This window comes from Chiloscyllium punctatum, chromosome 3 (genome assembly GCF_047496795.1).
Source record: "Chiloscyllium punctatum isolate Juve2018m chromosome 3, sChiPun1.3, whole genome shotgun sequence".
Classification (NCBI taxonomy): Eukaryota; Metazoa; Chordata; class Chondrichthyes; order Orectolobiformes; family Hemiscylliidae; genus Chiloscyllium; species Chiloscyllium punctatum.
This window is the reverse complement of record NC_092741.1, coordinates 36779214-36793779: the sequence shown is the minus strand read 5'-3', so window position 1 is coordinate 36793779 and position 14566 is coordinate 36779214. Positions and strand designations below refer to the sequence as shown.

At 38.2% G+C, this 14566-nt stretch overlaps 2 protein-coding genes across 5 annotated transcripts in view; one reads left to right on the top strand and one right to left on the bottom strand.

Moving 5' to 3' along the window:
• The window catches only part of tpcn3 (two pore segment channel 3), a 65041-nt gene extending 55891 nt beyond the window's left edge, over nt 1-9150 (top strand). For 3 of the 4 annotated variants that reach the window (XM_072551442.1, XM_072551433.1, XM_072551462.1), the window contains 6 exons: nt 3724-3793; nt 3871-4090; nt 7499-7589; nt 7688-7801; nt 7894-8006; nt 8819-9150. In XM_072551442.1, the coding sequence (XP_072407543.1) occupies nt 3724-3793; nt 3871-4090; nt 7499-7589; nt 7688-7801; nt 7894-8006; nt 8819-8964 (754 nt within the window). In that variant the 3' untranslated portion in view covers nt 8965-9150. The remainder of the gene's footprint in view (nt 1-3723; nt 3794-3870; nt 4091-7498; nt 7590-7687; nt 7802-7893; nt 8007-8818) is intronic. The other variant, XM_072551452.1, reaches the window with a different exon arrangement.
• The window catches only part of bub1 (BUB1 mitotic checkpoint serine/threonine kinase), a 63868-nt gene continuing 58438 nt past the window's right edge, over nt 9137-14566 (bottom strand). Inside the window, exons 22-26 of the mRNA XM_072551425.1 lie at nt 13816-13973; nt 12221-12398; nt 10741-10847; nt 10431-10628; nt 9137-9696 (exon numbers count right to left, since the gene is read on the bottom strand). Coding sequence (XP_072407526.1) covers nt 9669-9696; nt 10431-10628; nt 10741-10847; nt 12221-12398; nt 13816-13973 — 669 coding nt within the window. The 3' untranslated portion in view covers nt 9137-9668. The remainder of the gene's footprint in view (nt 9697-10430; nt 10629-10740; nt 10848-12220; nt 12399-13815; nt 13974-14566) is intronic.

Here is a 14566-nt window from a genome sequence, read left to right as displayed (position 1 = left end):
GATGTCATCATCCTCTGAAGAAGACTCACTGTCCACCTTATCTAATCCTCTGATCATCTTGTATGCCTCTATTAAATCCCCTCTTAGCAGCCTTCTCTCTGATGAGAACAGACCCAAGTACCTCGGCCTTTCTTCCTAAGGCCTTCGCTCAGACCAGGCAACATCCTAATAGATCTTCTTTGAACCTTTTCCAATGCTTCCGCGTCCTTCCTGTAATGGGGCGACCAGAACTAAACACAATATTCAAAGTGCAGCCGCACTAGCGTTTTGTTGCAGCATGACATTACGGCTTTGGAACTCATTCCCTCTACCAATTCCCTCTACACACCATATGCCTTTTTAACAGCACTATCAACCTGGGTGGCAACTTTTCAGAGATCTATGTACATGGACTCCAAGATCTCTCTACACATCCACACTACCAAGAATCTTTCCATTGACCCAGTACTCTGCCTTCCTGTTGTTCTTGCCAAAGTGCATCACCTCAAATTTAGCTGCATCAAACTCCATTTGCCACCTCTCACCCCAATTCTGCAGTTTATCCAAGTCTCCCTGCAACACTCTTCCACATTGTCCACCACTCCACTAACTTTAGTCTCATCTGCAAACTTATTAACCCATCCACCAATGCCTGCGTCCAAGTCATTTGTAAAAATGTCAAACAGCAGTGGTTCCAAAACAGACCCTTGTGGCACACTACTAGTAACTGGAATCCAGGCTGAATATTTCCCGTCAACCACCACTCGTTGCCTTCTTGGAGAAAGCCAGTTTGTAATCCAAACTGTTAAATCACCTTCGATCCCATGCCTCTGCATTTTCTCAAATAGCCTACTATGTGGAAACTTATCGAAGGCTTTACTGTACACCACAACTGCCCTACCCTCATCCACCTTCTCAAAAAAACTCAATGCGGTTTCTGAGACATGACCTGCCCTTGGTGGACAGTCAGGATGGACTGACTGTAAGATACGGAGAAAACTGACTCCTGAAAACCCATGGTCTGAATTGGTGTTTTCAACTGCTCTCTTGATGTCTTTGTCTTTCTCTTTCTGTTCTTGCTCCCCACTATCCTTAATGCATGTGCCCTGTCTATCTGTCCGTATGTGAGAGGGGAATTTAAAAGCAGTAGAGTTAAGTTTAGAAAGTTAGTTTTGTTTTTATTCATTCCTTCCTGAGATGAGGGTATTACTGGCTAGACCAGCATTTATTGCCCATCCCTAATTGCTCAGAAATCAGTTGAATCAACAACGTTGTTGTGGGTCTGGAGTCGCATATGGACCAGATCAAGTAAGGATGGAGTTGCTTCCCCTGAAAGGCATTAATGAACTAATTCCTGCTTTTAAGAAAAGAAATAAATACTTGCCAACATATTTCCATAAAGTTGAAGAATTGGATCAACAAATCCAGAGAATCCTTGATACCAAGGGATGTACAAAATTGGATAAGGTAAAAAAAAGGAAGCTTATGGTAGTTATCAAAGGCTTGAAACAGTGGTTGCTTTAGAGGAGTATAGAAAGTCCAGGAGTTACTTAAATTAGGTGAATGAAGAAGGGACATGAGTAAACTCTGGTGGGTAACATTAAGGAAAATCCAAAGGTGCTTTCTAAAGATATTAAGGGTAAGAGAATAGCTAGGGAAGGACTTGGGCACATTGGAGACCTAAGTGATTATGTGGGTGAAACCAGAAGACATGGCTGAGTTTTAATTGAGCACTTTGCATTTGAATTCAGTGTAAAGGATGTTCCCAATGACTGGAAGCTTTCTAGCACCCGGTTTAAGGATAGACCATGTAGGACTGAGATGAGGAGACATTTCCTCACCCAGACAGTGGTGAGCCTGTGGAATTCACTACAACAGAAAACATTTGAAGACAAAACATTGAACGTTTTCAAGATGTTAGTAAAGGTATTCGGGCTAAAAAGGATCCAAGGGCATGGAGAGAAAGTAGGAACAGGGTACTATGTAGGGTGATCAGCCATAATTATATTGAATGGCGGAGTAGGCTTGAATGGCCAAATGGCCGCCTACTGCTCCTGTTTCCATGTTAGTCCTCTCTGTATTTGTGTTTGAATAGTTTGGTGAATATTTTTGTCCTCCCAGTTAAGAAAACTGCCATTGTATTCTAATTCACTGTTAGTGTTAATTTATACTTGCCCAATGATGTCCATTGAATAGAGTGAAACAGCTATAATTGCACAGTAGACCTACTTTATGGCAAGTTTAATCTGTAACATTTTGTGAAGAGGATAATTGGTACTGGAATGGTCAATGTAATAAGGGATTATTGACAAATCACCTCTGACACTGAAAATTAATAACTAGTGCAGAATCTTTCTATTTAAGTTTTAAATTTAACAAAACAGACGTATTAAGTGAACCTTTTAAGGCAAATAATCTCCCTGTTTTTTTTTTTCCTTTTCGTATCTGATTTATCATTGGTTCCACCCAGTCTAATTATAAAGCCCATGTTTTTTTTTCAAAATGTGAGCTGAAATGAGAAAAGAACTTCTTTAAAACCAAGAATTTCTGGAGGATTGCTGAATGTTATGAAAGCGCATTACCTACCACTCATTGCAAGCACCATTAATGCATTTGCTTGTTTGAGCAGTGGTTTAATTGCGTTTGCAGACGAGTTGGAGCTGAGGAATCCAGTACAGATGGAGGATTGGTTAGTAGGAGTGGCTGATTGGTTTGTATACCAGTGACAAGTTATTGATAACAAAGGCCTTCTGTTTGCCAACAACTATGTAGTTGGATCTCTGGTAACTGAACAAGGGGCCATGAACAAGATCCAGAAAAGCCTGCGGAATTCCAGTACATCTTTCCTTTGGCAGTTGCTCAAAAATATTACTTTTAATTGATGAGTCAGAGACTGTGTGCAAACCAGTAGAAGCATCTGGAGAAGGATAACTGAGCACAGCATTCTGATCAGCACAAGAATCTTACCAACCGTGTAAATGAGAGCCACTTAACTGTCTTCACAGTTTTTTCCTTCCATGATGAAAACACTTTCTTTCTATTTGTGTGTAAGCAGGAGTGATAAGTTTTCACTGGTTTTCATATGCTGATGGTATATAGTTGTTTACCTGTAGCTAGATCTAATTACTTCTAGTAAATAGTAATTTTTGTTAAGCACAGAAACCTGCTCCATGTTTTCTGTCAACTTTGTTCTAAAAGACAGTTAAATTGAAGAATTCTTAAGCTCACACTTCCATATACTTTGAAAAATCTTTAACTTCTGTGACACCTCTAGGAATAGCAGGGCTTGATTTGTAGTGGACCACGTCAATGAATTGTGACATATTGTATACTTGGTCCCTGCACCATTCTCAGGTTGTTCAATTTATAATGGAGATACATTTTCTGATTCTTAGTTGTCTCTTCTACTCTCTCTCTGCTGTTAATGGCTTGCAATTTCAGCAACTTGCTTCACACACAATATAAAACCTAAACCTACAATGTCAAATCAAACTTATAAATGAGTGCAAACACCAGAGGAGGATGATACCATGTTTCAGGAATTTTGGAAACTTCATCTGCAAAAGCAATTATTAAAGGTTGAAAAAAAAATTATTATTTTTTTCCCTCTGTGTGACTGCTTTGGAGGAGTTTGAGATAGACCTGCAGGATTTTCCATAGCAAGGGGGAGGTATTAAAATAAAGTGAGGCAGTTGTAATTGGGAGAGGTTAATTCTGAAGTTGTTCTATTGTTTTTTTTAAAAGGTTCAGGGTTCTGCTGAATACACTGGTAAATCTTATTCCTACAATGCTAACCTATGCAGGACTTGTTGTGGTAAGTAGTTATACATTATGACATTTGCAAGAAAACTCACACTTCAAAATTTTAATTTTTACATGCATTTGTTTTAGGTCGTATACTACATATTTGCAATAATTGGAATGGAAGCATTCAAAGGTAGAATTCAATTTTATGGTGCCAACTCCAGTGACCCTGCAGCCAAATATTGTGGCAATCCAGCACTGAAGGGTTCTCAGTTTGCTGCTCTTAGATACTGCAGGAATAACTTCAATAATATTGTTTCAGCCTTCATTTTGCTCATTGAATTAACAGTGGTTAATCAATGGCATGATATCCTTTCTTAAAATTAATTAGATGTAGTTGTTCTTTTCCCTATTGAATTGGAATTGTCCCGATCATTAAATATGAAGCAAATGACCCAGCAATAAGGTAGCATGTAACACGATGTCTCATCACCGGTGCATTGGGTGAGATAATTTTAGGAAAGGGGGAAATTATGTCTAGCTGGTACAAGACATTCTTATACAGGCTTATCTTAATCTTCCAACTTTTTCTAAGAGTGAGAAGTTGATGTGGGGTTTTCAACAACAAGTGTTTCATACAGCTTATGTAAAAAAAAACATGAGAGCATTGCTTCTGGGGAAATAGAAAAGTGTCTTGAGGTGATAACTCCATCAATCAGTTCAAACTAAACACGTGCAATTTCAAAGTGATAAGCTTAAAACCATGACAAAGACTTGTGGTCTCGTTTGGGTGCATTTTAATATAATTGTGCCAGATATCTCTCTGGGTTAGTTTAAGAAACTTTTATAAGTTAGTCGGAACATCTGTTAAGACAATGTTGTATTGCTTAAGAGACAACTGATCAGTTTTATTTGTGTATTTAAATCAAGATTAGGTTCCCCTAGCTTGACAGCATTAGGAAGGAAGCTGGAAGTTCCAAGCAGATCCAGGAGTGTGTGAGAGCTTCTATGAAGTGTATCATGGCATAGGGTTAATCAGTTCAGGAAACACAATAGTTGTTGAACAAAGTAGAAGAGACTCGTTCTGTCTACAAGGCTGAAAGCACCAAGGAATAAAATGCTCATCCTAAGCTCTGCTTAAACATATGTAATGAATGATTATGAATATTTGTACCTTCTACGGCCAGATTCTAAACATTTAACAATGTAATGTTTTTTGCATGTAATTTCCCTATTGTAGGAAGGTAAATTTGATATTTTGAAACAAGATTAATTCAAGGAAAATAGAATTTTGAAGTTGTTTGGATTTCAGTCTTTAAGAAAGGTGAGTGCAACAATGATGAATATACCATCAGTAATGAAGGTTTGCAGGATGGCCCTGGGGGAGACGGTCATAAAATGGTTGCTTGTCTGAATGGAGAAGTGGGCAAAAATGTGGCCAGGCCAAGTCAAACAAGCTTCATTTTAGGAAAGATATTATATTGGAGATGGTGCAGAAATGATTCCAGGGGTGAGGAATTCCAGTTACGCAAGGTAATTGGAGAAGCTAGAATTGTTTTCCATGGAGAATAGATGGCTGAAGGGAGAACTGATCAGTTGATCCAGACATTGTGTTCCCCCCCACCACCACCTCATTCTAGACTCCCCTACCAGGGGAAAAATCTTACCTGTACCTCCTGTCTATTCCTTTTAGTATTTTGACAGTTTTCTATAAGATCACCCCTCATTCTTCAAAACTGTAGAGAATACAGGCCTAACCCTAGTTTGCCTAACCTCTTAACAAGACACTCCTGCCAACTGGGGAACAGTCTGAACCCTCATTGTACTCCCTGGGAATATCCTTATCAGCTAAGGAGAGCCTATTCGTGAGGATCTAGCCACCTGTGTTTTTAAAAATAAGCACTGCCTCCTGCACACTCTGGGGAAGAGTGTTCTGAAGACTCCCTATCCTCTGAGAGGGGGGAAAAAAAACTTCTCATTTCAGTCTTAAATGGGAATTCTGTCCTCTTCCACGAATCTCTGTTCTTAGGGTGCTGAAGAATTTGGACCACTGTGCCTGCACCAGCCCCATTTCCTGTGCTAATGTGTCGCTATCTCACCCAGACCCCCTCTCAGTATTTCTCTCCAAATATCAATTTAATGCCCTCTTGAATGCCTCAATTGAACCTACCACCTCCACATTTCCAGGCAAGGCATTCCACATCTTAACTACTGTGTGAAGAAGTTTTCTTTTTCTATCATCATCCATGCCTCTTTTGCACATTAACAAGTCAGCATACATTTAAAATACATGAGAGGGAGCAGCTTCCCCCATCTACAGTGTCCAGTGCCCTCATGAATTTGAAAATCTCCATCAAATCTCTTAGCTAGCTTCGCTCCAAGAAGAACAGTCACAACATCTTCAATCTATCCTCATAACTGAAGTTTCTCAATCCTGGGATCATTTTTGGCAATTACACTCCAACACATTCACATCTTTCCTATAATGTTGCACCCAGAAATATACACAATACTCCAGTTAACAAATGTTCAACATTACTGCCTATCAGTAAAAAACAAGAACACTGTATACCTTGTTAACTGTTTTCTCCACCTGTCCTGGCACCTTCAATGATCTGTGCACATACCGACACCAATTCGCTCCTACATCCACTATACCTTCCTATAATTTACCTGTATGAATGGCGTCCTTTAACAGTGCCATGATCTGTTTGCTAATCCACCCTTTTCACCTAGACAGGCTTCAAAAATTCAAACCAGCAAAACTGCAAAGGCCGAGGCACTTCCACTTCTACCTGACCTGTCTCACCTGCAAACCTGTCCTGTCCTGACTCTTTAGGATTGGCCTTCTGATTTGATCAAAGGAGTGTGACTGCCTCCTGGAGTTAAATGTCCATATAACTTTCTCCTTCCATCATCTATCAGCTCGATGACTCTGACTCTGACTCTGACCTGAAGCTCAAACTCTGACTGCAGACATGTTTTCTTTGCTTCAAACTAAAATCTGGGATTCCTCCATATACTACAGTCGCATCATCTTTCCCTGTCATCTTTATTATATATTTATTATATTCCCTGCCATCTTCAGTCCACAAACTGGTCTTTAGACCAGGTGCTGTTTTCTCTCTGCTGCTAAGTGGCTGTACCTGTTCTGTCATGTTTTAAAATGGAATGTTGCCTCCCTCTTGCAGTTATCGAGGCTGCTGTCCCACTTGGTCTTCTGCCATTTTTTAATTTATAAAGAAAAACTGTTTTCACAGTCAGTGGTTATGGTCTAGAATACACTGCCTAAAAAGGTAATGAAGGCAAGTTTAATAGAGGATTTCAAAAGGGAATCATTGTCTTTTTGAAAATGAAGAATAACCAGGATGATTGAGAAGGTAGGAAAATTGAAATCAGCAATAGTGCTCATTTTGGAAACCAGTGCAGACAGAATGGGCTGATTGGCCACTATATGGGGCTGACTCCTAGCAAGGCAGACTGGTTAAGGACAATTTAATTAAACATCATCTTCTCTATTAACAGGAAAAGACAGTAGATAAAACTGAACTATTTTACTGGTTAGAGATTATAGAACTAAGAGGCATAGTCTAATGGGGGCCAGACTGTTAAAGCGAGATGTTAGGAAGTACTTGTGTACAGTGTTGTAGAATTCTTCATGGATAATGGCATAAAGAATTTGAAATAAATGTTCAACATTTTGAGTGTTTAGTCTTTACTTTTCCAATAGTTAGGACTTTCTTTTACATTCCTTTAGATTCCTTAACAATAATACTTCTTGCAGCTGGATTTGTGAAAGTAACTCACTTAACGGCAAGGATCTTCTTTGTCATCTTTCACATAATGGTTGTTATTATACTAATAAAGTAAGTCCAATTTATTGTGTTTTGGAATTATTCAGGTATACCTTGGTGAGTTCGCATGAATGTGATTTTTTTTTTCCTCTCTTTTTTTCTCTTCAAAGTATCTTTATAGCATTTGTTTTGGAAGCATTTTTTGTGGAACACTCATTGGCCAGGAGCGCAGTAGAAACTGCTGTTGAGAAGAAAATTCAGGAGCTTGGAATGGGAGATTGTGTGTAAGTAAAGCAGGGATGAATGTGTTGCTCAAAAATTGTGGTGCTCAAAAATTGTGTTGCCAATCCTTTTTAAACCTGCATGTTTAATTTAGGGACTACCCAGCTGGAAATCTAGTTGAAGTCATGGAGACAAATGAAAATGATCTTGGCAATACTAATGATACAGACTTGAAATCCAAACTGAGATTTAAAATAGCTTCAATTAGTAAGTGTATATATAATGTTTACCTTTTGTACTAAACCAGGTTCTTGTATGCCATTTCCAACTGACTATTTAAGATGTTTTGTATCACATTTTGTTTTATTTATCAATATCACTTGGAGTATTAAAAACGAATCAAGACCAAAGTAAAACAACCAAAGTGATTAGCATGATACCTCACAGCACCAGGGACCTGGGTTTGATTCTAATCTCTGTGCAAACTCCATACAGTCACCATTCTCCCAGTGGGTTTCGTCAGTGCTCTGGCTTCCTGCCACAGTCCAAAGACGTGCAGGTTAGATGGACTGGTCATGCTAAATTGCCCGCAGTGTTCAGCGATGTGTAGGTTAGGTGCATTAGTCAGGGGTAAATGTAGAATAATGGGGAGTGAGGTTCGGTGGGATGCTGTTCAGGAGGTCAGTGTGGACTTGTTGGGCCGAAGGGCCTGTTCCCACACTGCAGGGATTCTCTAAGGTTGTAGTCTGAATGAACTAGTCAGTTCTTTCATTTCCCAAGGCTTTGACTCCCTTTTAAAAATGCAACTCCAGTCTCTCCTGAATAACTTTATCCACACTAATGTAGTTTCTCAAATCTTGAGTCTGGCCAAGGTTGCAAAAACATTTGATGCACATGGTATGGCTTAATGGTGACTTAATTTACTCCTAAAACTTTGCATAATTCCCCCTTGATCATTTTAGATAGAGTTACAAATGCCATGTTAGATCTTCTGTGATTTTCCATTTTTACCAGGTTTTGTGCAGAGCATTACTACTAAAGGGGTTTTCTAGTCACTAAATAACTTTTTTTTTTGGTAGGATACAAGACTGTCGATGCCTTGCTGCAACATATGTTCGAGGAGGAGCTAAATCCAGAAGATGAAATACCAACTTTTGAAGAGATTGATAATCTTTCACCAGATGATTATGTGCCTAAGCAACCCACTTTTGATAGTATAGCGTAACTTGCAAAAGGCTCATGTCTTTCAAGATGAAAAATGTACTTTACATCTTTGTATTCTCTACTGAAATTTGTGGTATGGTTCAGGAGGAATTATTCTGCTATTTTTGAGCAGCATGTACTTTAATGTTGAAGATAATTGTGATTCAAATGAATTCTTGCAATAAAATGATCACTGATTTTCATTGTTTTTATTCTTCTAAGGAATCCTTTGTTAAATACAAATAGTCAGTAATAATGTAATAGCATGATCATGTGATATTAATAGTAAGCCAGCTGGCTTGCTAGGTAGGAGGGTTGATAACTTTGAAATTATAACCTTTTCTTTCCATCATTTAACTGGGGTGTATTCAAATTGTTCTTAAATGATAAACTATTGAGTACTTTTAAATTAACCCTAGCACTATTACAGGCAGGGCCTACATGATCATATTTTGCTCCTGCACACAAATTACTTCAACTTCTAAATTATCATACTAGTGTAATAATATCTATAAGTAGTCATAGTCATAAGAAGTTATATAACAGTGCCATGCAGGAGTGAGTTCTTTTACATTTATGAAATGTATTAACTTAAGATCTGTGTGAGGGGGTGGTTTTGAATGGAGAATAATATATCCTCAAAGGACTTGTCAATTTCCAAAGAATGATACCTGTGGTTAGAAGAAAATAGTCATGTTTCAGGATCTTCTGCCATAACAGCCCAGACTAAACATCACCTGAGCTTGTTCTTAACCTGTAATTAAAAATGGATTGGTGACTTCAGTACTCTAGCCTTCACTATTAATTCAAAGAATTCCTAACTTCAATATTTGAACAATGTAAATTGGTAGACATTCTATTTTGTTGTATAGTTTAAGATAAATCACATTACTAATCTTATTGTGCTCCTACAATCAAATTATTTCCCACCAAAGGCTCACTTAGTCAATAACTGAAAGTTAACTTGCAAGTAGCCCATAGCTGGAGAACTATGACACAGTCTAAACAGGCATCCAGATGCAGCACTCAATGTCTTTAATATGATACAACTATTTGTCGTTTAAAAAGATCCAGTCAAACCATTTACTTTCAATGCATTTTTAAAATAAACTTTGCATTGTCTTTAATAGGCACAAGTTTTAACAAATATAATCTAACCATAAATTTAAATGACTGCTATTTGTTAAAAACTCATGAGTCTTTCCACAGCATGTGGATTGTAAGCCAGAAAATCTCTAGAACAACCCTTAAATTCCAAACATCCTCTTATTGACATACACTGGATAAGTAACAAAGCAAGCCATGGGCTATGCTCGCTGGAATGAACAACAGCACAACCCATACTTACTTTATCAATTTCTGTTATATAATCTAGATTCCACTATTTTGAACATTTACAATGAAATAATAGCAATGTTTAAGCATACAAGAATGAAATACAAAGCTCTCTATTTACAATCTACACTTATAGACAGCTTTTCAATTTACATTCTTTTTTGTGAAGGTTTATTTTCTAGTAAAAGCACCAATAAGCGCTGCCGCAGTGGTTTCAGTTTCTTTGTATACTGCTCTTTAAAGAGTGACACCAGCTTTTCCCGTAGGTCACAAAGTGATGGTAGAGTCTGGCAGTTGGGAACATATAACAAGGTATTAAAGAAATGATTCCACAAATCTGCATGATGTCCTCTGAAACAAAAAAAATATTTTCAGCAACCAAGCCATTGTTCAGAGATACAATTAAATAATGTAGCACCTGTTTAGGATGACAATTCTGGATATCAGGGATATAAAAACTGACCTTTGAAAAGTTGCATTAACTTTCCAGATACCTTGGTCTTTCTTTAATTTCAGATAAGTGCCAAAGAGAAGGCAGTGAATTGTTGCAGCAATTCCAAAGTAGTCTGTCTAAAGCCACAGAAAAATAAGCATTAGCTGAAAATATTAAAAAGATTGTTCTATAAATAACTTGAGACGTTTCCTTGCTCAACTGAGATGGTTGAACAATAATAGAGCATAGGAAATGACATCTTCTAAGGATAACAAAAGACGACACATGTTGCTGGCAAGGATAGTCAGCATTTATTGTCTATTTCTAACAGTTTTTAAGATGGTAATATGCCAACTGTTCAGAGGGTGTACATATTCACAAACAATGCTGTTAGGGAGTTTTGGGATTCTGACCAGGCAACAGTGAAGGATGACGTCTGCTCCTGTTACCTTTCAGGTGGTCCATACAGGATAGTGGTGGATATGGTGTCAATTAAGCAGGCTCTTACCCTGGGTGGTGGTGTTAGAGTTGCACTCATCCAGGCAAGTTGAGAACATTCCATCACTCCTGGCTTATGTCTCATTGATGGTGGTAAAGGCTTTGGAGATTCAGGAGGTAGGTTAGATGTGGCAGAATTCTTGTAACCATGGTGTTAAGGCTAGTAACCCCAGGATATTGACATTAGTGGTTTCAGCAATGCTAATACCATTGAACATTCGCATGGTTCAGTTTTCTCTCATGGAAGATATTAATTGCCTGATACATATCATCCAAGCCTTAAAGTGTCAGTCTTGCAGCATGCACTGAATGGATTACTTAAGTATGAGGAGTTTATAATCACTTTAGCCTTACCAGATCATAGGCCGCTTTCTTTTGTGTGAAAAAGAGAGAGAGAGGTGTGATTTAACCTGAGGGTCACCATGCATTAAGTATGGGGCCAGGTAAAGAAAAAGAGTCCTCATCATAACCTCAGTGTGGCAGATTGAAGCCACACTGTTGGTATCACTCTGCATTGCCATCCAGCCAACTGACTGTCCCGAACCCCTGCATGAGGAGTTATGCAATCATCACCAAGCATCCTCAGTGCTGACTTTATGAAAGAATGGCCACTGCAACAGCTGAAGATAATTTGACACAGCAGAAGAACACTTGTTAGGATGTCATTGAGCTTAGATGACTATCTTCTATTATGCTGTATAAGACACCAACTATTGAGAGACTTCTGATTTGAATTTTGCTCCACCACACAGTCAAATTCTGCTTTTCTATCAACTGTCATCACTCTAACCTTCCCTGTAGAGTTGAGTGCCATTTGGATGATATCAACAGTATTATTGTTGCTTACCAACCACTGTGGACAGAGTGGAGCAGTCATTGGTCAGGTTACATTTGACTTGGTTTGTGAACAGGCAGTACCTGGAAACCTGCCCTACAATAGGCCTGGAAAGTCTTAAATTGGAGCATGGTTGCTAAAGGTGTATGCAGAAGTTTAAAGTTAAACATGATATACCTGGAATGTCCATGGCTTTTCTGACAGCATTTCAATACACTGGAAGCCTGATGTCTTACAGTTTTCCACAAAAACTGTATTGTGAGGGAATAACTTCATATCTATGCTTTGACCAAAGTCAATCAATGTCAGTCCTTGGGATAACGTGTCATCAACGCTGGCTGCATCATCCAAGAACCTAGATTCACATACAATATTAGAATCTTGTTAATAGTCAAAAATTCATACTATCCACTTCCTCAAAATTATTTAATGATCCTGCCTTGAGGCAAAGTTCCACAATCCTGAAAACATTTCCCATCTGTCCTAAAAGAATTATTCCTAATTTTTAAAACAATGCTCCCTGGTTTTGACTCACTGAAGAGGAAAAACTCCTTTCCTGAGTGCATCATGTCAAGGCCATTCGGGATCATATACACATCAACCCTGTCCTCTAAGCTCCATGGAAAACAAACCTAGCTTGTCTAACCTTTTGCTTTCCTCAAGGCAAACGGTTTATTCTCTGTATCAATCTAGTAAACCCCCTTTAACTGCCTCCCAAAGTATTTGCATCCTTCCTAAATCTGCACAATGTTTGAGATATAGTCTCACCAATGCACTAATTGAAGCATAACATCCTTATTTTCATAATCTATTCTTTTGTGACAAAGGAATACACTCAAGAAGGCTAAGGCAGTGCTATCGTTTATTATGAACTGAATTAAATCTAAAAAGAAGCCAGTAGTGCTTCACTTCACTGCATTTTGACCTCCGTATTTAAGGAAGGATTTAAATGTTTTGGAGATGGTTCAAGTTTATTTGCATAGTGAGGTGGAGTTGCAGTGAGGAAATACTGGATCTCAAGGCCTAGGCAAATGAAAGAAAGGTTGCCAATGATGGAACAATTAAAATTAGGGAAGCTCAAGAGGCTAGAATTAGAAGAATGCAGATATCTCAGAGGGTAATTGGGATAGAGGGTTAAAGCCATGGAGGAATTTTAAACCAGGTATAAGAATTTTAAAATCTACTGGTTGCTCAACTGGATGTTTAAAAAGGGCTTAGGAGTTACTACGTGACGGGCAGAGTTCAAGATGATCAAGTGTACGTAAGGTAGAATTTGGAGTATGTTGCAACAGACAAGTTTAGAGGGAAAGGTGTGAAGGGGGGTTGTAAAGAGGAGATAAGCTAAGATAGGTGACGTTAGGCCATTTGATGTGGAAATATAGTCTTGGTGATGGTGCAAATGTGTTCAGAAGACCATCTGAGTCAAACTTCACCAAAGTTGTGAGCAGACTGGCAATAGTCTATGAATAATTCAGAGAGAAGGATTGAGTCAGGCCCAAAAACAGTAGCTTCAGACTGCTCAATATTTAGCTTGCAAAATCTGGAAAGCAGCCCTTCCAGAGATTATCCACAAATTTTATCAGAAAATGGACATCGGGTATCAAATCTGGACAGATGTTGCCATGGAGTTTAATACAGCACAAAACCATGGACCACTTCTTACAAGTACATCATGCATAAGACAGATCAGAATTGTTCAGAAGGGATAACAATGTGAAGTTAAAGTCTTGTTTCTTTCGCTAAAACTACAAGTTTGTTACAAAAATACAAACCTTTCTCCAAGCACAAAATTGTCAGGTTTTATGTCACCATGAATTATTCCAATAGAATGCAGCTGTTCCACCATATACAGAATGTGAATGGCAAAGTAGATCACCAGGGGCTGAGGCATTGCTTTTTCATTTATTGTTTTATATAGATTGACTGCATTCTGAAATCAAAGAAAATGCAGAATTTTACCAGTGATTTTCAAAAACAAACTCACTTCTGTATATTCAAAAGCAAGTTAATGGGGTAACTTTCTTTTTCAAAACGAGTGTACTTCCTCTTCTATGTCATCTCTAAAATATGTTTTTTTGACTTTATTGCATCCTTTACAAAGTCATTCATTTCTCACAGCAGAGCACTTCAAATAATATGTTCAGGAGCAGCTACAATTGCAGAAGTCAGGATTCTTTATTACAGAGGAGCAGTCTAAACAAAAGAACAGTATAGCAATGAGGAAGACTTAAGTTAACAACTGCCCACAGGACTAGACATAGCAATGTATTGTATTGGTTTTAGGTGAACAGTTGCTCTCCAGATTTTGGGCATTTAGATCATTTAATATAGCAGTTCATAAAAGAAACCATAAAGCCTTTTCTAGCCTTTTGAAAACCCTTAGTCCTATTGCAATGCCTTTAATGAAATTTCTTTTGTTTTGGATATTTGTCATACTAGGACCATCCAATCTTGATCATCCACGAAAAAGACACTTCATTCTTTTGCTGATCCTTTCAAGTCTTCTAAATTCGTAGACTGATT